The 22022-nt window shown below is 39.3% G+C and overlaps 1 protein-coding gene across 7 annotated transcripts in view; it reads right to left on the bottom strand.

Moving 5' to 3' along the window:
• The window catches only part of Cadps (Ca++-dependent secretion activator), a 451304-nt gene that overhangs the window by 108967 nt on the left and 320315 nt on the right, over positions 1 to 22022 (bottom strand). For 3 of the 7 annotated variants that reach the window (XM_013010385.1, XM_013010382.1, XM_013010384.1), the window contains 3 exons: positions 8943 to 9044; positions 7763 to 7826; positions 7258 to 7381 (listed from right to left, as the gene is read on the bottom strand). In XM_013010385.1, coding sequence (XP_012865839.1) covers positions 7258 to 7381; positions 7763 to 7826; positions 8943 to 9044 — 290 coding nt within the window. Of the gene's footprint in view, positions 1 to 3896; positions 3915 to 4807; positions 4877 to 7257; positions 7382 to 7762; positions 7827 to 8942; positions 9045 to 22022 lie in introns of all 7 variants that reach the window. The other 4 variants (XM_013010381.1, XM_013010380.1, XM_013010383.1 and 1 more) reach the window with 2 other exon arrangements.

Here is a 22022-nt window from a genome sequence, read left to right as displayed (position 1 = left end):
CTGTCCTTGAACCTATGGGCTCTGCCTTTTGAATATTGGTATTACATCTGTGTACCACTCTATCTAGTTTTACTTAACTTTCTACTTCAGGATTTCTGTGCACAAAAGAATAATTTCATATTTCATTAGCTTTTCTTGTTGGGGAATTAGAGATGAATTCTCATGGACTTTTCTGCCTGAGATGGCTTTAAACCATGATCCTCTAGATTTCAGCCTCCCAAGTAGCCAGGATAATAGGCTTGAGCTAGCAGCATTTGGCTTTATGGTGTATTTTTTAAAATCCTCTTCCCCTTTCAACATACTCCTTCCTTCTGTGACAATCTTTCAAAAATGTTTTTCCTTGCTCACTACTTTTATAAATATAAATGAGGTACTACACCACAGAATAATTTAGTTTGAAAACAAAAATGGTAAATAAAAAAGAGAGAGAGAGAGAGAGAGAGATTTAGTTCCTTATATTTAAGACAGTTAGGGAGGCCCCTCATCTTTGAATGACCTATATCTTACAGGGATAGGATTTACCCTCATTGGTCTCCTGGTAAGATACCAAGGTGGGTAGCTTTACATTATGAGTATGTGAGCATGTGGCTATACTGGTGAGTATCCTGCGTGTGTCTCTGACTGCTCCAACAGGCCTTCGACTTGAGGGAAATGTGACTGGGGATAGCAAAATATACAGAACTTATGCACTGCACAATCTGTTTAGATGTTCTGTGGATAGATTTGACCTGCTTTAGTAAGTTTCTGTCAATGGAGAGGAAAGAAGTCCTTAGTTCTTTGGGAATCTCAGGGAATCTCATCTGCTCTCATGGAAGATTTCACGTTAAGATTTTGGTAATGCTCTGGCCTCAGAAGAGCCTGCTCTGTTGTTCTATAGCCTTTCCTATATTAAAAGCTGTGGGTAGTTTTGACATTAGCCACGACATAAATGGATACTCTCCAAGTGCCCATCAAATTTATCTGGAACGTCTTCATGTTGGAAAGAGACAGGGTGTTTCAAGTCAGACAGACTTGAGATCAACTTCTGCTTGGAAAAAGTCACATCTTCCTAAATTTCAGCTCCCTCATTTATAAATGACACAATAATAAAGCCTTCTTTATAGGACTAGAGTAAACGTTCAGTCAGAACTTCATGTAGAGTCCTTTGAAGACTGCCAGGCTTCAGGGTTGGCTAACTACCCATGAATCTATTTGTTTGCTTGTCCATCCATTCACCATTAATGCATATATATGTTTATATAAACTTTTGTATATACACTTTTAATTTTAACCTGTCTTTTAATTCTATCTCAATCATCTATTTTTTTCTATCTCTCTATCTATAAATTCTCTGCCCAATTTTTCAAATTGGACATATTGGCATGTTCAGAGGAAAAAAAAACTTGATTTATTTCAAATTCCAGTGGAATCGTTATGATGCTCAGAAAATTATGCAAGTATTTAGCCAAGAACTGAAGCAAAACAGCAATAGTAGTGAAGACTTCCTCGGAGCTTGCTCGGTTCAAAACATGTGATAGTTGAAATGGAGTTGCATTTCAAATAATAGCATTCATTTGCAGGATCACAGCTTTTCTCTCATAGACTAGCAGTCTTTTGCATCTTCCCCCACCCTTTGAGCTACCGCAACAAAACTTAACAGTTAATTTCTAATAATGCCACCAGATATTGAGTATAAGTCCCCTAGAAAATCATCTGCAACATCCCGAAGACACTCAAAGCACAGCCTGACTAAAGACCTCATTCTATCCTCAATTTGTGCCTGTAACCCTAGCAGTTCCCTGTCACGCCATACACTCGGCTGTACAAAGCCATCCATGCATCTATCTGTGCTAGGAAAGTGCAAGGTGAGGGTTAGGCTAAGGAAAAAAATGTATTCAAAGGTTGGAAGTTATTGTGATCATTGTGCTGTCATGTGTTGCTTAGAAAATGCCTCAAATATCCCAAGCTTCAAAGCCTTATCTGCTGTGAACTTCCATTTATAATCCAGTGTACTGCATTCCTTATCTTCAGTCCTTTCTGTGTGACTTGTGATTTGTGTCCTTTCTCTATGCTGGTGTGATGTTTCTCTGCTGTGTAAATGCCAAGCATATGCCACCTTCTTATTTAAGGAGCTTTTGATGGTCCTGTCACCCTTGCAGGTGAGACCAATGTCTGCTGGACATTATTTTGTTAATGAGAATTGAATCCAGAGCCTCTCATATGCTAAGCAAGTGCTTCACCACTTGAGTTTAGCCCCAGCTCCAACCTTCTATCTGTCCGCCAGTCCGCCGGTCTGTCTGTCTGTCTGTCTATCTATCTGTCATTGAGATAGATTCTTGCTTTTGTAGCTGAGGCAAGCCCAGTGTGGGCTCCTCCTCTTACCTGCTGACTACTGGGACTAGAGGCATGCAAATCATGCCTTGCAAGACACTGTCTCATTATGGCATTTTCAAAGGCCTTTGGGATCTTGCTCCCTTGCATCCTTAATCACTCATGACTGCCGCATTGTGAATGCTTTGCATCCATATTTAATTACAGAGCACATAAAAATGTGGTTTGGGCCTGAGTTCAGATTCTAGTTCACCACTTAGGCTTCTGGGAGTGTGTTGTAAAACTTTCTGTGCCTTAGTTTGCTTATTTGTAAGATGGAGTGACACCATAAGGGATGCTGAGAGTTAAATGAGCTAATACATGCTAAGCATGTAGACTCATCCCTGACATATGATAAACTGCACATGAAATAAGCATTTTCTATAAACAGATGCGAGTTATTATTTTTTGTTAGCTACATGGTGCTAGATATTTGCACACCTTATTCTACCTAGAATGTCTCTTCAATCTTCAAACCTACTCCCCTCAACAGATTTCAATTCATCTCTCTCCATATGCAATTTAAGTCTTATCACCTTGGTTTGCTGACAATGTCCATCCCTCCAACCCATGACTCAAGCAAGAGGCATTGTAGCACACTGAATTTATGATATACTCATATGTACAGAGGTTCCCTAGGGCTAATAGTTGTTTCCCCTTTTTATAGTCTCTGCCTTTTATCATTTCCTGCTATAAGGTAAGTTGCCAAAAAGCCCTTGTCTAAATGAATGAATATCTTCCCTATCAGGGAGAGAAAGATACATGTGTCATGAGCATAGGTTTGCAGGTCTTCATATTATTAACCTACTGCGTGGCATGTGCCCCAAAATGCTTTGAGTTGTTTGTAAATACGTTCAATATGGGGGAAATCCTTTGTATCTTAAAGACAACAACCAACATCCTACACATGTCTTAATGTTGTGAAGTTGTGGCTCTCCTTAACATCAGCTTGGAAATCTCAGGACCAAACATCAAGAGCATTTTCAAAGCCTGAGAACTTTCTAATTATGAAACCACTAACAACAGCCCCTGCTCAGCCACCCTGACTGTGCTTCTTGTTTCATCGTGTAATACACACAAGTTTAACAACATGGACACAGCTTCTTCCTCTCTGTCCAATACACATTCATCAAAGAACACAAACTTCTCCATAAGGCAGAAAACAGAGAAAAGAAATGAAAAACAAAAAAAGGGAAGATTTATTTGGTTCAGTAACTTTCCTTTTTTTAAAGGAAAAAAATACACATGAGGCCAATTCACTGGATCCTAAAACCAAAGATGAAATGAAGCTGTTTAGCAAACCAGAATTCTGTTCCTTCAAAGCTTATGCCTTTATGGAAATTCTGCTCTATAAAGGTCACCGTTGAATGGGCATGAGATGTATTTAGACAGCACAAATTAACTCCTTAAGTATCATTGCAACTCCACATTGCTCTCTGGGAGTACACACCTTAAGGAGCTACTAAAACGAAAACAAAAACAGAACCATAAAACTGAATATAACTCAACAGTCCTGATAATTGATAAGGCATATACAATTGGTTCACCTGCATCCTTCTGATTCTCTATTTGAAAGAGAGAGCACAACAAGGAGAGAAGAGAGAGAGAAACAAGAACACATATGCAAGATTAATGAGCAAGTGGACCAAAATGCCCCCCAACTTATGCGTGATACATGATATTGGAAAGAAAAGGTTGCCCTTGCGTTCCCACCGCCCCAAAGTGTGGGGGCCAGCAAAAAAAGGCTCCTTCACAGAGGTGGAAAATGCTGCACAAATAGAAAATTAGTAAAATTAAGTTTAATGTGAAATCAAGCTATGAAACATACATGAACTGTTCAAATGACAATTAAGTCATATGTTCTAGCCAGAGCTCAGAGGACAAGGACAAGGCAAAATCTCCAGAGAGAACAAGGAAGCACTTCCCAGCTTGAGAGAGAATAGATAGGAGGCATGTAAGATCTAATTATTTTTATTTTTATTATTTTATTTGAATTTTTACAAAGAATGGACCACGGAGTGTGATCTCATACCCATAAAAGCTTGACATCTTAATCACGGAAAAGAAGCTATGACTTTGCCCCAAATGTCCTTTTATCTGCATTTTCCCCCAACCTAGCTGCTACCTTTTTATTGTGTACCAGTGACAAGCACTTTACAAATTAGGGTTACACACAAGCAAAGTAAAAATGCATTCAGGTCACAGACAGAGAATAACTGAAAAACTTACAGACACATCTGAGTTTATCACAAACAAATGGCTTAATTGTCTAACCTGTTTTAGGCTGATAAAAAGTGACTGGACTTCTCACACTGGGTTTCACAGACAGAACCAACAGACAAGCCAATGCTAAAAAACTTGAAGCAAGGAGAGTGAGTTGGTTTGGATCAGGATTTTCTTGAAATAATGTAAACAGAAAGAGTGAAGACAGCATGGCGAGGAGGTGGTAGGTACTCACGAATGGTTAAATCCATCACTTGGGAGGCCAAGCAGAAGACAGGATGCTCATACATTTCTCTCTTTTTCCCTATAAAAGAGGATTTGGGCATGCAAGAGGCTTAGGTCAGAGGTAAAGAGGTTAAAGGTCATAGGTTAGAGGAAAACGTTACATTAGCTCAAGGGAAAAATAGCCACAAAGTATTTTGGGATAAACACAGGATAAAAGGAAAAGGAGTTTCAAAATTTGAGATCTACTGGATTAACCATTCAGCATGCCGTGAGTCACGAGAGAGATTGTGACCATGATTTTACACGTCTCTTTAGAGTTGTTGGTAAGAATACAATGACCAAAAAACATCATGAATAAAGGGAAACAGGATTTTACTGATTTAAGGCTCCAAGATACTAAGGATTTCAGACTTTAGTATCTAAGGCTCTTGAGGTATTTCTTCATAAACATAGTCTCCAGCAATATTACTACAACGTCTTTCCAAAATTCTCAGGTAACTAAGAGCTTAATGCTTACAGAGTGGTATCAATGTGAAAAAAAAATGGCACATTTCTTTTCTGAAGTAGGATCAGAGCCTTGTGAAAGAAAGCTGTCTGGTAGTAATATCTTTAAAGCTGTAATATCCCAGCCCATGGTGGACTATGTTCATGAAAGAAAACCCAATACATGCAGCCAGAGGATGTTGGGTTGTTTGAATTAACAATCCCAGCATGCTTTGAAATTGGTGTCTCAGCCACTTTTGCAGAGGTCACAGCAAAAAAAGTGGCTGAGCCAATCACGGACAAGGAAGGAGAGAAGCAGAAGAGAGCAGGTAGTGTGGAATGAGGTACTTCTCTGAAAAGAGAGTTGGAAAAAAAAAAAAAAGGATTGGTTTCTTCAAAGAATCCCCAGACCTAAAAGTCACAGTGCAAAAGATAATTAACACAACCAAGAAGAATTGAGGCACAAAAGGAAATTACAGACCAGCTGATCTACTTTGGAAATGAATGCATTTTTACTTACAGATCTTAAAGTTTGTTATTGGGTTTATTTATCTGAAAGAAGAGAGCAGATCTTACCAAAAGACTACTAAGAACTAAACCAAGAGCTCTGAGGCAGCAACTGTGGCAACTGAACATTTCTTGATTCCATCCCATCTCTGGCTTTGCCTAGAATGATTAGGAACCTGGTTCACTTTACCCAATCAAACCAATCTTTATGTCCGGGGATGGTAATTGCTGGAACAATGATTTGCTGCTTCCAGCCCTTTAACAATCTTCTTGTTCCTCTATTTTTGTCACTCATTACCAAGTCAAGAGTTGATAAACATCCTTTTAGTGCCCAATTCTTAAGTGTTTCTCCCTGGATGCATAACAATGAATTCATTACCACTGGTACACAATTTACATTGTCAGATAGACAAAATTGAGAGGAGGAGGAAGAAATGTAATGCACAGAATGCTGCACATTTGACATGATCTTCACCTAATTTTCTAAGGAAACAAGGACTTTGGCAGGCTAAGTGAGGGAGTCTAGGTGGTTGGTTAGTTTTGTTTTTCCTTCCTCAGGCATGTCCTGAAGTAGGCGATATGCATTTGTTGGTGGTAGTTGGGTGTGGTGTGTTTTGTGTGTGAGAGAATGTCAGATTCCAGAATGCGGACACACCAGGTTTTACACACATAACTTCCACATTTATACACTTACACCACTGGGTCAAGTTGGGTGTGGTTTTCAAATCACCCTACAGCAGCCAACAGGGTAACAATGAAAAGTCATTAATACCTTTGCTTATGAATAGGCCCCCGAGAACCAGACCCTCTCAAATAGAGTTTATTCAAAGTGCCATTTGGGGGATTATGTGGTGTTCACCAGTGACCTCCTCCCTAAAACTCCAGAAGACAGAAATTATAAGAATCCTAGGTCTATACTAGCAAGACTGAATGAGCTCTAAAGCTAAGTTGGAGCCCCAGAGAGGGCTTCACACTAACCTGACACCAAATTTCAAATACTCCCAAAGAGACAAGAAAGAGGTAAGCAGTGCCTTGATGTTGTGTCACTCAAGTCTTTTTCTGTCTTTTTAAAAATATTTCCAATGCTATCAGCAGCAGCCATCAATCAGACTGCTTCTTCTCCCACTTCTTCAAGGAAGTGTTTGATTATTACCAAATTCCTTCATAGGTAAGCATCAGCCACAGAGCAAATTTAGGGGCAACATAAACCCTCCGAAGAATCTTCATCCTCACACCCCTTAGTCAATAATCTGCCCTTCCAAAGGCTGTCTCCTGAGCTTCTGTTGGTCTTTTCGTTCATTTATTTCTCAGTCAAGGCCAAGGAAGGTTCCACATTTCAATTGCTTTCAGGTTTTAGCTTAATATACTCAGATACAGCACTGTTTTCTGTTGCCCATCAGAAAAGACAGAGACTTTCCCAGGGAGATATATACCAATGCCAATTAAAAACTGGGACAATGGGAGCCTTACCTTCGATTTTGGCATACTCAGAGAGGCGTGAGTAGTTGACCAGAGCAGCCTGCTCTAGGCATTTGCGGATGACTGTTTTTACTTCCTCTTGTGGCACTGGGGTAACAATATCTTTCATCAAAACCTTCCGGCAGAAAGAAGGAAAAGGGATGATTAAGAAAGTTCAAACCGTGCATTATTATTCATTTCTACTTCTCTACTACTTCAAGTTTGAAATGAGTTCTCATAACTTACAAAGTGCCACAGTGAGAAAGAAAACCGAAAAAGAAAAGAAAAGAAAAGCTATGCGCAGCACGGAGGGCAAAGCCCATTCACAAATCAGGGAAGGGCCATAAAGATCTTTTTGGATGTCTGGAGATAAAATGTCTTTTCTTACTTTTATCATGGTATTTGATAAATGGCAAACATATTCTTTGAAAATGACAAACTAGGTCATTCGATTATAATATTTCTTTACAATCATGGCATATCTAGCTCTTCCTTGGCCTTTTGCTTTTATTCTTACCCTTTCCAAGAGTGAGAGAGTAGCTTTTAAAGCACCTTCCGGCCGACCAAATGGAAAGCAATACCTAAAAAAAAAAAGAAAGAAAGAAATTCTTTAGGTTGCCCAAATTGATTACTTTTTAGCAGGAAATATGCTGCAATCAGATTCCTATAGCAACTCTTGCCGAGGAGCGGAAAATGCTTTTTATTTTGTCACATTGTGTTATGTTAATCTGAATTCACACCCTATATGTGTGTATATAATATATATATGTGTATGTGTGAATAATGACTAAAGAAGGACTCTGCAAATGTCTGCAACAGAAAAGAATACTTCAAGTGATGAAATAAGGCTCTGTTTGGATTTCTATTGTGAAGAAGACTCATTAGTTCGTGCTAATGTTACCTTACATATTATTATAGAGCCCAGAACTAAAAAAAAAAAAAAGACTAAAATTAAAATACAGTTTTGTAAGCCCCATGGGATAAATGCATGAACTAGAGTAATACAGTTAGAACACATTCATGATCCTGAGAACTGTCCTTCCTGGTTTGTATTTTTTCATTGTTATTGAGTCTCCTGCTATTGGTTGTAGATTTTTTTCTTACATGTAGTATAGGAACAAGAAGGCATTGTTTGTCAAAAATCTCACTCCATGGAAAAGGAAGATTTGGGTGAGACAAAGAACAATATGTTGGGTGCCACTATCATTTGCAGTGACTGTTTTAGAGTGTGCTGAGCCCTTCAAAACACTGTCCACAGTACAGAGCAGCCTTCACCTATCTAAGCTTACCAGGTTCTGAGATATAAAACATGAGTTAATCGATTTTTTCCCCCAGTCTCTAGTCCTACAGGAAAAAAAAAACTGGCATAGTGAAACTGTTTAATAAATAGGAGCTATTATAAAGACCTGTTTAAAGTGCCTATTTCAGGGTCTCTGATCCAAAAGCATAGCATTAAACTTGCCCAGAATCAGCTCACAGAAAGACTGAAATGAAATGTACCTATGAATCTGAAGTAGGCTAGCTGTTGCAGAACCCTGACCAGTGGGGCTTGCCTTTTTTATTCAACTTTTTCTAATGGTTTCATGTATCTGTGATAGATTTAGAGGTTTGGGAAACTGAAATCCTTGGTTTGTGTCCCCTGCCCTCCTCCCCCAGTTCTTACCCTCCGCCTATGCCCCTAGACCCCAGATCCTTACCTAAAATGAGTAATCTGATTTTCCAACAGAACTCGGAGTCTCTCCTTGATTTCTTCAAAGCGTTCCTTTTCTTCAACAGTCACTGTTCCAATCCCATCAGGCCTGAAAGAAGACACGTTTTGAAGTGATGGGAACCTTGTCGGCTGACACCCTCTAATCAAATCTGTAGCAGGAGGAACTTGTCCATTTCAGAAGTGACAGTCACCTTGATTGCTGTGACTGGAGGAGAAGCCCTGCCATTCCGGACAGGCTTCTAAAGTGGATGGGCTGTGTTAGAGAAATTCTGCAGACATTTGTAGAACTGTAGCTCATTTCTGATCAAATGATGAAATGTACCAGGTGGTACCATGAAGGTTAAGTCCAGTTCTTACACTGCTCTGTGGTTTATAGCTTCCTAAAATATTTGCCCTAGTTACCAATATTTTGTTTTTGAAATTAGGAAAATTATATAATCCAGTTGTAATTTCTGATTTCCCTTGAAAGCTGAAAACAGTTTGCTGGTATTCTTGGGCCAGTGACAACTGACATCTTCCTCAGCTAAGGTGACCACTCAGTTAGCCCACTAGCTCTAGTTTGGATTCCTGAACTAGGCACATCAATTCCTATGAAAACTAATGCCTCAACACAGTGTCTCACTCCATGTTAAATGTTCTTAAATGGCTCAAATTATATTTCAGATTAATTTATGCACTCACGTATTAATTGCAAAGGCAAACTACATGTCTTCCAATTTTGGTGAATAACTCATTGAAACACAGAGAAAGCCACTGGAATGTGTACATGATGAATTGCATTGTAATCACAATATTCTCATTGCTCTGTGTCACTGCTGTACACATATATGTCACCCGAGTTTATTATGGGGCCATTCAAGTTGGAGATATAAAGTGAAGTTGCATTATTTATAGCCCAGATTTATACGCACCAAATTAGATACAGGATAATCTGACCCATTCAAAGCCTTTCATTTCCCTGATTTCTAGTGACTTGTTTTGATGACTGGCTGAACTAGTTGGTAGATTGGTTTGTCACCCTGCAACTTCCACTGGAACATTCCTCAGTTTGCAAATGTGAGTCATGATGAGACCAAACAAATGGTTGTTATTTATAGGCCTTCTCAAGGAACCATAAGAAGTTAACTAATACCAGTCTGACTGCAGAAAAGATCAGCTTTCAAATAATAAAAATGATCCTATTTAAAAATGAAAACAATCTCATCCTCACTTTATTAAAACCATCCCTGAAGAGTAAAATCCTGTTTAGTCTATTTCTTCACATGAATCCAAACTCACAGTAAGAAACAAGTTAAAATGTCAAATACCAAACAGGCTGTGAAATACAGGGGTATGTACCCTTGCTTTCAAGACTCCCAGAAAAATCTCAGTGCATGTTTTCCAATTTTGAATTTCAACACTACTTCAAAACTTATTAGGTTTTTTTGGCTTTATTTTACTTTTCAATCTATAATCCTGGAGTTAAATACCAAGATTTGGCCCCCACAATCCATGTCAGACTTTCTCTAGTTACTTACCATGTTTGAAAGTTATAGTTCTGGCATTTACATTTTCTCTTTTTTAAAAAAAATTATTATAAAGGTGATGTACAGAGGGGTTCCAGTTACATAAGTCAGGTAATGAGTACATTTCTTTTTATCAAGCATTGTAGCCTCCTCCTTTGTTTCCCCTTCCCATCCCGTCCTCCCCACCCCCATCCAACCCCCCTCCATCCCCACCAAAGTTGTAAAGTTCGTTTTCAACATACAACTTGTACATCTCATTGTTGCAATGGGTCCACCTGTATCCCTATTTAAACAATTTGTTTTTTCCCTTCCCCTCCACAAATTATACCAACATCAAATACAGTGAAAACAGGGGTTATACTGTGGGGGAGGGACATACAAAGCAACAAAGAAATAATCTTATAAATGTGTTAGAAACAATCGCATGAAAGAAAAAGAACATGTGAATACATATCTTAGGGTTCATTCCCCTAATATCACCTTATCTGACCTTTTCTGCTTGACTCAGACATATACTAGATATTGCAAATAAGGGAAACCATGGAACCTATGTTTCTTTGGGCCTGGCTTACTTCACTTAATATAATTTTTTCCAAGTCTTTGCATTTCCTAACAAATGGGGCAACATCATTCTTTCTGATGGAGGCATAGAATTCCATTGTGTATATATACCACATTTTCTTGATCTATTCATCTACTGAGGGGCATCTGGGTTGGATCCATATCTTATCTATGGTAAATAAGGCTGCAATAAACATAGTCATGCTGGTGGTACATTTCTTTTTGAACAATGTCATCCCTTCCTTAATTTTCTCCCAGTTTTTTCTTTACTCAAAATTCAGCTTGCTAATTCACTGAACACACATGTAACTGGCATGTGTGTTATATGTACATGCTTGTCTAGGGGAAAATCATTTTGTTTCTTAATATAAGGTTAATCCAGAGAAAAAATATTATTAAATGTAATTTATAGTTTAGGGAGGGGCTTACAGATCAAATCAAAATTGTCAACACCATTTAGCAGGGATAGCCCAGAGATATCTGTGGCCTTTATTAAAAGAGAAACTTCTCTGTTAATCAGATCTTTCATTTATTATGTAAGAAGCATTATAAGGCTGGTAGCCTTTTCATTTGTGTTTGAGATGATAAGAACTGAACATTTATATGTACCTTACCTTCTTGGCTAATTCTCACTATTCAGGGTATTATTACAAAATGACATTTGATTGTGCTTTCAGTCTTTTGTTCTAATGATTCACATTTGGAATTATTAAAGGTATCAGAAGGTATAATTCATGGGTCTGGTTACTGGCAACTTGGGAGGCAGGACTAGAGAATTATGGTTTGAGGTCAGCCTTGGCAAAAATGGAGATCCTACCTTGAAAATAACTACTGCATACAAACAACTGGTGGAATGGCTGAAGTGATAGAGTATCTGCTTGCCTACCAAGTGTGAGTCTCCGAGTTCAGATTCTAGTGCTACCATAAAAGGTATCAGAGAGTAGCTTGTACTTATTTTCTGTTACTAAAGAAGAACAAGGGGGCTGGAAGGTGGCTCGATGGTAGGGCACTTGCCTTGCATGCATGAGGCCCTGGGTTCAATTCCTCAGCACCACATAAGCAAAAAGAAAAAAACTAGCTCAAGTGCGCTAGCCTTGAGCTGAAGAGCTGAAGGACAGTGCCCAGGCCCAGAGTTCAGGCCCCCACTACTGGACTCCCCCCCCCAAAAAAAAAGAAAGAAAGAAGCCAGATAAATACACTAAAATAAATAAAATAAAAAGAAGCACAGCTTTTACTTCTGTTTGTGGATTTTCTTCCAAACAGTTAATCTCACTATTGGAAAAAAAAATGACTAAAATAATCCTGCTGCAGTTTCCTTATTTTTGCTTCCTGATTACCTGTATTAGTGTATATAGCTTTAGGAAAACGAACTAACCTCACTCAGGCTGTAAAAGGTATAGTACAGAGTTCACCAGCAAAACAAGGTGATAAAACAAATTGTGATGCATTGCATTCATAAACTGTCATGCTGAGTCAAAATTCCTTTAAACAACTACTTAACTATAAAAAAATAAAATAAATTGTGATTTTTGGACATCAACTGCAAATTTCTTTACAATTGCCAGAATTGCTTTGAAATGCTGTTGGTGACAGAAAGACACTGAGGAGGAGAGACCTCCTCTCCCCCTGAACTATCATTTGTCAAAGACTTCTTATCATATTAGCTTAAAAGCACAAACATCCAATTTTCAACTGATTTCACTATTAAAAACAAAACAAAACAAAACACTGTCGTACGGGACTTTCCTTCCCTCTGTAATGTGTCAGTTTTAACTAGCCAGGTTTAGCTGCTGAGTGAGGCATTCCTGGCTAGTATTTTGGGGACCACTGTTTTTCAGAGTAGAAATGTGTACCTTTTCCTAGGGCAGTGGTTCTCAAACCTGAGAGGGCCGTGATAACTCAGACTGCTGGCTGGGCGCCACTCAGAGTCTTTCAAGTCTGGGCTAGGGGTTGAGAATTTGCATTTCTTACAAGTTCTTTGGTACTGGCCACATATTATGGACCATTTTCTAGAGGGGGAAAACAAAATCAAATGAAACCTTCACACAGGATCTTCCAGGGAATGAAGCAACACCATATGCTAGCTAAGCAAGTGCTCTTTGAGCCATACTTCTAGTCTTTTTTGTTTGTTTGTTTGTTTTTAGTTTGCTATTCAGATAAGAGTCTCCATAACTTTTCCTTGGTCTGACCTCTTACCTCTACCTCCCAAATACCCATGATTATGGGCATCTACCACCAGGCCTAGCTGAAAGAGTATTTTTGATTTAGGGCTTTCAGCTTCCTAAGTTTGGAAGGAATTTGGATCCAGAGACTGCAAGGGTACACGGTCTACTTATTAAGCTTCCAATCCTTTCCAAAGAGATATCTGCACCGTTTCCAAGGTACAGCCAAGCAACCCCGGCTGCCAAACCATCACAGCAGAACTGTCTTAGCTCACAGAGGCCACGTTATGTGCTTTTTCTTTTTTTTCTTCTACAAACAAGAGAGTGCTACTAAAATTGTCAAGAAACTGGCTGTGTCTTGTGTCATTTCTTTGTCAATATTTTTAACACGTAGGAAGTAGCAGAATATGAGAAGAGAGGAAAGATAAAGCTGGAATTTAAAACTTTTAGCTAGAAAGACCTAGGGTGGGATATGTCTTTCTGCCATCTAGGAGACTCCTTTATCATGTCTGTCCTATTCCTCAAATCATTTTTTTTAAAGCTTTTCAGTATGTCTTTCCTTCCTTTTTTTTTTTTTGTCAGTCGTGGGGCTTGAACTCTGGGTCTGGGCGCTGTCCTTCAGCTCTTTAGCTCAAGGCTAGCGCTCTACCACTTGAGCTACAGCACCACTTCCGGTTTTCTGGTGGTTTATTGGAGATAAGAGTTTCACGGACTTTGTTGCCCGGGTTGGCTTTGAACCTCGATCCTCAGATCTCAGCCTCCTGAGTAGCTAGGATTACAGGTGTGAGCCACCGGCGCCCAGCTTTCCTTCCTTTTTTTAAGTATATATTTTTAATTGTAAAGATACTGTACAGAGGGGTTGCAGTTACATTAGCAAGGTAATGAGTCCATTTCCTGTCCAGCATTGTTACCCCTCCTTGGTTTTCCCCCTACCATCCCTTCCCTCCCTCCCACCTCCTCAACTCCCTCAATTCCTCCCTGCCCCCCCCCCAAATTGTAAAGTTTGTTTTTGACATAGTGTCATCGTTATACTGGGTCATCCTGTATTCTTATTTCAGCATGTTGTTATTTCCCTTCCCCTCCCCAAATTAGAAAAATGTATACACAAGATGCAGGAACACTGGAATCAACTACAGTGACAAGAGGGGTTATACCAGGGCTATTCCTCAAGTCTTTGCTTTTTTAGCATTGTTGTCAGCCAGCTGCTTCCTTCTCTTCTTCTTTCTCCTTTTCCCCTGCCTCCTCTCTCTCCTCCTTTGCCTCCTACCCATCTTTCTTTTCCTCTTTTTTTTTTTTGTGTGACATTACTAGGGTTTGAACTCAGGACCTCATGCATTTGCTTAGCTTTTCACTCAACATTAGCCCTCTATTACTTGAATTATACCTCCACTTCCAGCTTTTTTCTGATTAACAGAAAAGCCTCATGAACTTTTCTATTCAGGCTGATCTTGAACCATGATCCTCAGATCTCAGACTCCTGAGTAGCTAGGCTTACAGGTGTGAGCCACTGGCTTGTGGCTATATTACTACTTCTTAATTAGCTCCAATTTACCCAGCTTTTCCTTATGTTCTTCTCAGCATTATCCCCAAAAAACTCCCTTTGATTATATAAGTTTTATTACTTACATGATGCAAACTCAAAAAGTGCATACTCCTTCCATATACTCTGATTTTAGTAGAAGTGTGGATGCCTTTGAACCTAGCTTTAGGAACACACACACACACACACATACACACACAGACACTCATGCATGCACACACACACAGAGAGACAGAGAGAGAGAGACAGAAAGAGAGAGACAGAGAGAGAGTAGGCCCTGGTCTCTAGTTCTACCTAACTGCACACTGGCTAACAACTCCTCGTATATCATGATCCTGTAAACTTGAGACAATATGCAGGTCAAGTGCAGTCATTTCTGGAGCCAAGCTGAAGACCGGAAGCTTTCCCACCTGCAGGCCATGGCTGAGGCCAGAAGTGGGTCTCTGAGGCCTGAGTAGACTATATCGTATGTGACATGGCGCACATCTCTGGAATCCACCTTTCAAGTTTTCGGCAAACCATTTTCTCACTGTCCTTCACAAAGTTGACATTTTCGGCAGCATGAGAGGAAAGATGTCATGTCGGCTGCTCTTCAAGTCCTTGTCACCGTGGTTAGCACCAGTTCTGTCATCTTTACTCTCCTCACAATCTCCCATCTTGAGCCATGTCACAAACAATAATATATCCAGAGTTGCATTTTTCTTTTTTTCCTTCCTATATACATATATAGATAATCAAATGGAAACGATCATAACCAAGCTACTCATCCTTTGATGTGTAGATATGCAAATTGTTCTCCTTTTCTCCCAAATTTTGAGCTACAGCTTAATGTCTATTGTAGAATGAATTCAATGCAACTGAGTACTGAGTGTTTTTTTTTTAATACAAACTGTCTTATTCTGATATTTGAAATTAAGTGCAAACGATCTACTTAAAGATATAATATTTTGTGCAAGAACCTGACCTCTCTGGAATCACTAAATTGTCTGTCATTACACATGCAGGTGAACACACCGACTCCTGACATTTAATTATCCTGTGAGCATGACTTTCCATATCATGTTGAAATCCGGGCCACAAATCCTTCTTTAGAAAGGTAAAGATGTCTTTTCAAGAAGATCACAGGCAAAATTAATTCCAAGAGTGCAGTGATTAATATGTTTACATCTGTTTGGTGATTAAGTGTAGAACCCAGGTGTAAAAAAGAAGCAGATGAATTTAACAGAAGAGGAAAAAGTATCTGGTCCACCACACTGCACACAACCAGCTTTAAGCCTCTAAGCATTACCAGCAAGGGGTAAAACTCCAGCTGAAGAGGGAATATACTTCCATCTCCAAATGCAAATGTCCACATATGCTGGTACAGGCACTGTAAACATGATATATTCTCTCTCTCCAAATGGATGCATGCCTACAGACCGCATTATGGATCCATGAAAATGTCCTTAAACAAGCATGGTAACTGAATCCTACTTGCTACTGAGTTGTTCCAGCCCAGAAACATGAGAACTTAAAGGGCCAGGACAGGACAGAATATTTCACATGTTCCTGCAAAGTTCCCTGTAGAAGATACTCACACCAAACACTCTTCCCCCTTTGACTTTTTCATTTTAAATTAACTTCTCCTGACAATTCTTTATCCTTCCGATTTTTACAGTGATACCTCTGAATTTAATCCTCGGGTGGAACATTTTTCCTTTGTCTGTTTCAAGCACTTAATAACTACAAATTCAAGATCGCACCAAAGCATTATCCCTGCAAAAGGAGACATCCCTGCTTGCTCATGTGGATGGTTTGTATAATCCTAGGTTCATTATAAATTATAATTAGGACTCTCACATCCTAGAGTCATTGCTTCATTATGAAAGCCAGCCTCACTCCTTCCTTCTCTTTTCCTTCTAGCCCAGGCCTTTTCTAATTATGCCCTGGTGCCCTGGGGCTCAGACACGCTGCTAAAACAAATATATCAAAGTGTTTGTATCACAAAGAGTAAGATGGAAAGCAACAACAAGCAGTCTCTACACCATAACAAGTGTGCGTTACAGCTTCTTGGGATTAGATATTAGGAAGTTTCAAAAAAAGAAGCTTAAGGGAGCAACTATGTACTAATGAGGGGGAGTTTGACTTATGTACATTTTATCTAACCATGTACTCGTAATGTTAAAATATGAGAAGGTTCATTTGCCCTATTATAAGGGAGGGAGTGGTTAATAAGTTTCTTTCTACTGATGGTCACCAAAAATGTGGATGCTATTGGCACTCAAGATAATCAAAGTGCCTCAAGGTTGGTCCATGTACTAAATGAAGCAAGAATTCAACAAATGATTAGAGAAATGATAGAAAAATGTGGGAAAGTGCATTTTTCCCAAGAAAAGGACCAGCTTTACCAACTTCCTAACTTGGTACTTCACAGATTGTTTTTCCCCCTCTGAAGAATAAGAGAAGAGATGGGTTGATTTCTAGGCAAATACTCTCAGTAAAAGCTTTGGGTTTCACCTTGGAGTAAAATACGTGTCAGACCTTTGATTGGTCAAGCCAGTGTCATGTGGGCTCTTAGGTTTTTAACCTCTCTGCTGAAGTGGTAGGGCATTTCAAAGTCTGGTTTTGACTCAGTGATTTCAATGATCACAGGTGAGGATAAAGACACATTGTTGGACTTTTAGGTTAAAAAGAAAACCTTTTGCTGGATAGTTTTCTATCAGCCATTAAAGAAATACATAATTCAATACATTTCATGAGGTTTCACGTTTGAGTTGGGAAAACTTATTGTTATCATGGGGGCAAGTTTCCATCCCAAAGAGACTTGCATGGTTCAAAAGAGAAAAGCACCAAAGAAAAATTTTCCTTAGTTATCTGGGATGTGAAATCAGCTTAGGATCTCCACTAGAGATTGTTTGTCCTATTTGTCTGTTTGTTTTTACATTTTTAATTTTAGGATTTAGAGAACATGACTCACCTATGTACAGCGACAAAACTTATGCTGAGCTGGGAAAACAATCTGAGATGTATTCATGTTCCCAAGTAAAACAATGCCTTGTGTCAATGTAAGAGAACAAGAACATACCATCCATACTTGCTGCTATATAAAGTGCTCTGCTCTGAGCTCCACAAATTGCTATTTCTGCTACATAGTCTTGTTTTTCCTCTTTGGGGAAAGAAGAGTTAAAAAGCACCGTGTGTGTGTGTGTGTGTGTGTGTGTGTGTGTGTGTGTGCGTGTGTGTGTGCGCGTTATGTGTGTGAGTGTGTGTGTTATGTGTGTGTGTGTGTGTGTTATGTGACCAAGGGGGGGACATAGAGAGACAGAGTCAGAGAGAGAGAGAGAGAGAGAGAGAGAGAGACAGGGAGAGAGAGAGACAAAGAGAGAGAGAGAGAGAGAGAGAGAGATAGAAACAGTGTCCACACCCCCTACACTGCTGGTAAGCATCCGCAAGAAAAGAAACAAATGAGAAATAAGAAGAATCATTATGTGACAGGGATTAAGTGGGGAGAGATATTTGGATAAGCCAGTGGTTGTGGTTCAGGGGAGAGATGTAGAGTCCTGAGCCCTGACAATGGCATTGAAGAGGGGGCAAAATGGAGGGACTCGAGTTGCTTAATAGGGAAAGGACTTGAATTGTGACAGCACGCTATGATGGAGGAGTTTAGGATGGCTTCTGAAGTTCTGTCTTGGGTGGCTGGGTAGATTGAAGCACTCACTGACTAATAGGCCCTGCTAGAGCAACAGAGGAGAAAAGCGAGTTCTGTTTGATTGGTAGCGCCTCAAATCCTAACCCACATGATTTACATAGGCTCCGAACATAGGCTCTAAAGACATCTCCCCAAAGAATCTTTGGATGCCTTTTCAGAGAATTTTTAGAATTCATGCCCTCTTACATCTGCTTGCAGACTCATTCATCTACGCAGCTTACTTTGGATTGGGGCGGTTGGCATTATGGATTTGTTAATTGCTGATACAATGTACTTTCTACACAGGCCATATGTGAAGAGCAGCACTGGCATTCAAAAAATGTTAAATAATAATGTAAATGAGAAAATTTTCCAATCGCAATAATAAAGGGATCCAAGGAACATTGACGCAACGTGCAATCATTGGAGCTGTTTGACTGCCTTGTCCCTGTGGGACAGTGACCAAAGTGATGCTAATCTAAATGTCATCTAGAAAGAATACTAAAAATATTATGGTGAAAATTAAGTACTGCAACCTTAGGAGCTGATTTAGAAATGAGGAGATATAGCAATTTACATCTGTGGGTTTTATGATCGCCAAATGCAACCAGCTGAACATGCTCACATTTTTTTACCCCTCTTCCTTCTCTCTGTCTGAGAAAAAAAAAAAAAACCTGGTTTCAAGAGTTGGCCCAAACTAATGTTCCCTCAATTAATGTAATTTAAAGCTTTGCTATATATTAAACTCACTTGAGATTTTAAGCTGATGATCAATCAATCCCAGATTAAATCAGAATGTCAGCAGGTGGGGTCCAGTTATCACCATCACTCTTAAATGTGCAGTCAGGTTTGGCTACCACCACATTAAATCACTGTGATCTGAAGATCAAGTATCTTAGAGATATGGGGTGTTGGTATTTAAAATGCTGATTGCTGATTCCATTTAGTAACAAACAAATTATTTGTGGAGGGGATCCAGTTCTCTGTATTCTAACAAACACCCCATGGGATTTGCCTGAACCTTGGAGAGTGAGAACCACTGCCTGAACGGAATATAGAATATTAGTAGTAACCTTTAGGCACAGCCTAAGTCTGTTTAAAAGGAAAAAAAAACAAGGAAATAGGGAAAAAAATTGAGTCCATCACCTGGGAGGTTGATTTAAATCGTTTCTTGACCGTGCACAGGGCTTTCCTTGGCATTGGGGGTCTGGTAGTAACCCTATGGCCTCTACCTACTAAATGACAATAGCATACTTGTGGAAAATCAATATCTGCAGGCATTGCGCACAGTCCTCTGTGTGTGGAGAAACATTATTTTAAAAGGTACCAATGTATGAATAGATCTGTAATGACCAGTACTTAAATGATAAACACTGGGCATCTTCCTGATGGGCCCGTGTGTCCATTTTTTATTAAATGGATTAATTTGTTTGTTTTGGCATAGGTATCATGGCTTAAACTCAGTAACTTGAGTTTAAGCTGTCAATCAGTTTAAGGCTTGTTTGCTCTACCACATGGGCTATACCTCCAGTGTAGCGTTGTACTGATGAACTGGCACTGGACTTTTTCTGGCTCTGAACTGTGATCCTCTGATCTCAGCTTCCCAGACAGCTAGGATCATGAGCCATCAGTGGCCATGAGCCCACCAGTATTTTATAGATCATACTGGGTTTGATTTATGCTTATACTTTTTCATGGAGATGTGGCACAGATTTTCAGAGGAAGTAGGAGAAATAGTCATTGGCATCTGAACAGCAATCAATAATTTCTAGCTGTAGCAGGGCATGGCTTTGTCTTTACTTTTGGGTCTGCTACATTAATAATCAATTTTTAAGAAGCATTTTAAAAAATTTAATATGAGGGGCTAGGAAGGTGGCTCAGTGGTAGAGCGCTTGCCTTGCATGCATTAGGCCCTGGGTTCGATTCCTCAGCACCACATAAGCAAAAAAAAAAAAAAAAAGCCGGAAGTGGCGCTGTGGCTCAAGTGGTAGAGCGCTAGCCTTGAGCTGAAGAGCTGAGGGACAGCGCCCAGGCCCAGAGTTTAGGCCCCACATGGACGCCCCCACCAAAAAAAAAAGCTGGTTGTAAGCTGACAATGGGAATTGGCTTAGTTGTTTGGTTAAATTCAGTTGAAGAGCAACTTGTTCAGGAGTCACAGATTTTCTTTCCTATTCTGTTCAGTCTTCTCTTCTGTCCTTTTTCTCCTTCCTCTTCCTCCATCTCACTTTTCTTCTCTCCTTCCTTCTTCTCTCTTTCTTTCTCCTCCTCTGGTTGTTTCGACAAGGCTAAAATTCCTGGGTGGACTACATTGATTTTGGATATCTTTTGGCTTCAAATGGACAACAAATTAACTAATTCTGATGAATGTTGTAGCTTTGCATCTGGAAACACTGAAATAAACACCAAATGGCATCCCGTATCATATATAAGTGCCAATCCTGGGTGGGTAGTAAGGTTGAATGGTTAACAAATCTAAGTTTTGAAGTTAGTCTATCTATGTTTGAGTCATGTTCATGTTGCTATTTGTTGTAGGGTTTCAGGCAAATGCCTGCATTTACTTGAGTCTTAAGCCATTAGAGGAAGGAAAGAATGATACTTATCTCACAGGGATATAATGAAGATAAAATAGGTCAACTGCACTTCATATAGTGCTTAGCATTTCACAAATACTTATTACATAGTGGTGATTATCCTTATTTTCATTGAACCATATTTATGAAACATTTAGAGGTTAAAGAGAAATTATAGATACTATGATTCAATCTTTAGTGAAGAGATGAGAAAATAAAAGCTCAGAAATGAGATAAAATACTCCCAGGTTTAAAAAGAGCAGTTTCTTACACTCAGGTCTTTACAATCTAAGTTTAGTACTGATGTAGTTTAATAAGGAAGAGCTTTGGACTTAATCTGTTTTTGCTACTTAAATTTCCAGATATTCATTTTTATTACATGTAAAACATGCAAAAATGGTTAGTCTGAAAAGCTTATAGCAAATTAGAGAATGCCTAACAGCACTTTCTATTTAATACTGTCATTTCTTCTTCACTAAAAAAATGCAATGCAAATACAGACCCTGTCAAAGCACTGGTCAATAACCCCTGGGATACCCTTTTCATGGCAAAGAAAATAGGTCAGGCTTGAGCCCAGACTGCTTTCAATAGTGGCCATTTCTCTCTGCTTTGCAGCAGAAAGTAAAGCAGCACATTGGACACCATCCATGGCAGCTTTTTCCTTTAATTTCATTTAAGTTGTCATTCAGTTAAGCTGACCTTCAGGTATCTTCAACCTTCTCTACCCACTTTGTTACCATTTGCAAGGTACTGATTTCCTGTGATCTGATTCCTCGAGTAAAAATGGAACCAGAAACTCCACTTCTATATGCGATGAGGGAGAGGGGTATAGCCACATGGAATTAGGATTCTTGTTACCCTTACTCCTGGACCCAAATATTCTGATTGACAGCCTGCCATGTTTTCCTGGAAAGCCAAAGTGTGCATTTTCATCTGCTCTCTCTACACATGAACTGATACATCTCAGGGTTTAGGAATATTCAGTGAATAAATTCATAACGGAGCAGTAAGCGTACTTGCTGATATATTCTGGGTACCCTGGCAATGCTAGAATCGGAATT

This window comes from Dipodomys ordii, unplaced genomic scaffold (genome assembly GCF_000151885.1).
Source record: "Dipodomys ordii isolate 6190 unplaced genomic scaffold, Dord_2.0 Scaffold12, whole genome shotgun sequence".
Classification (NCBI taxonomy): domain Eukaryota; kingdom Metazoa; phylum Chordata; class Mammalia; order Rodentia; family Heteromyidae; genus Dipodomys; species Dipodomys ordii.
Note: the sequence above shows the minus strand (reverse complement) of the source record. Positions and strands in the feature narration are given on the sequence as shown.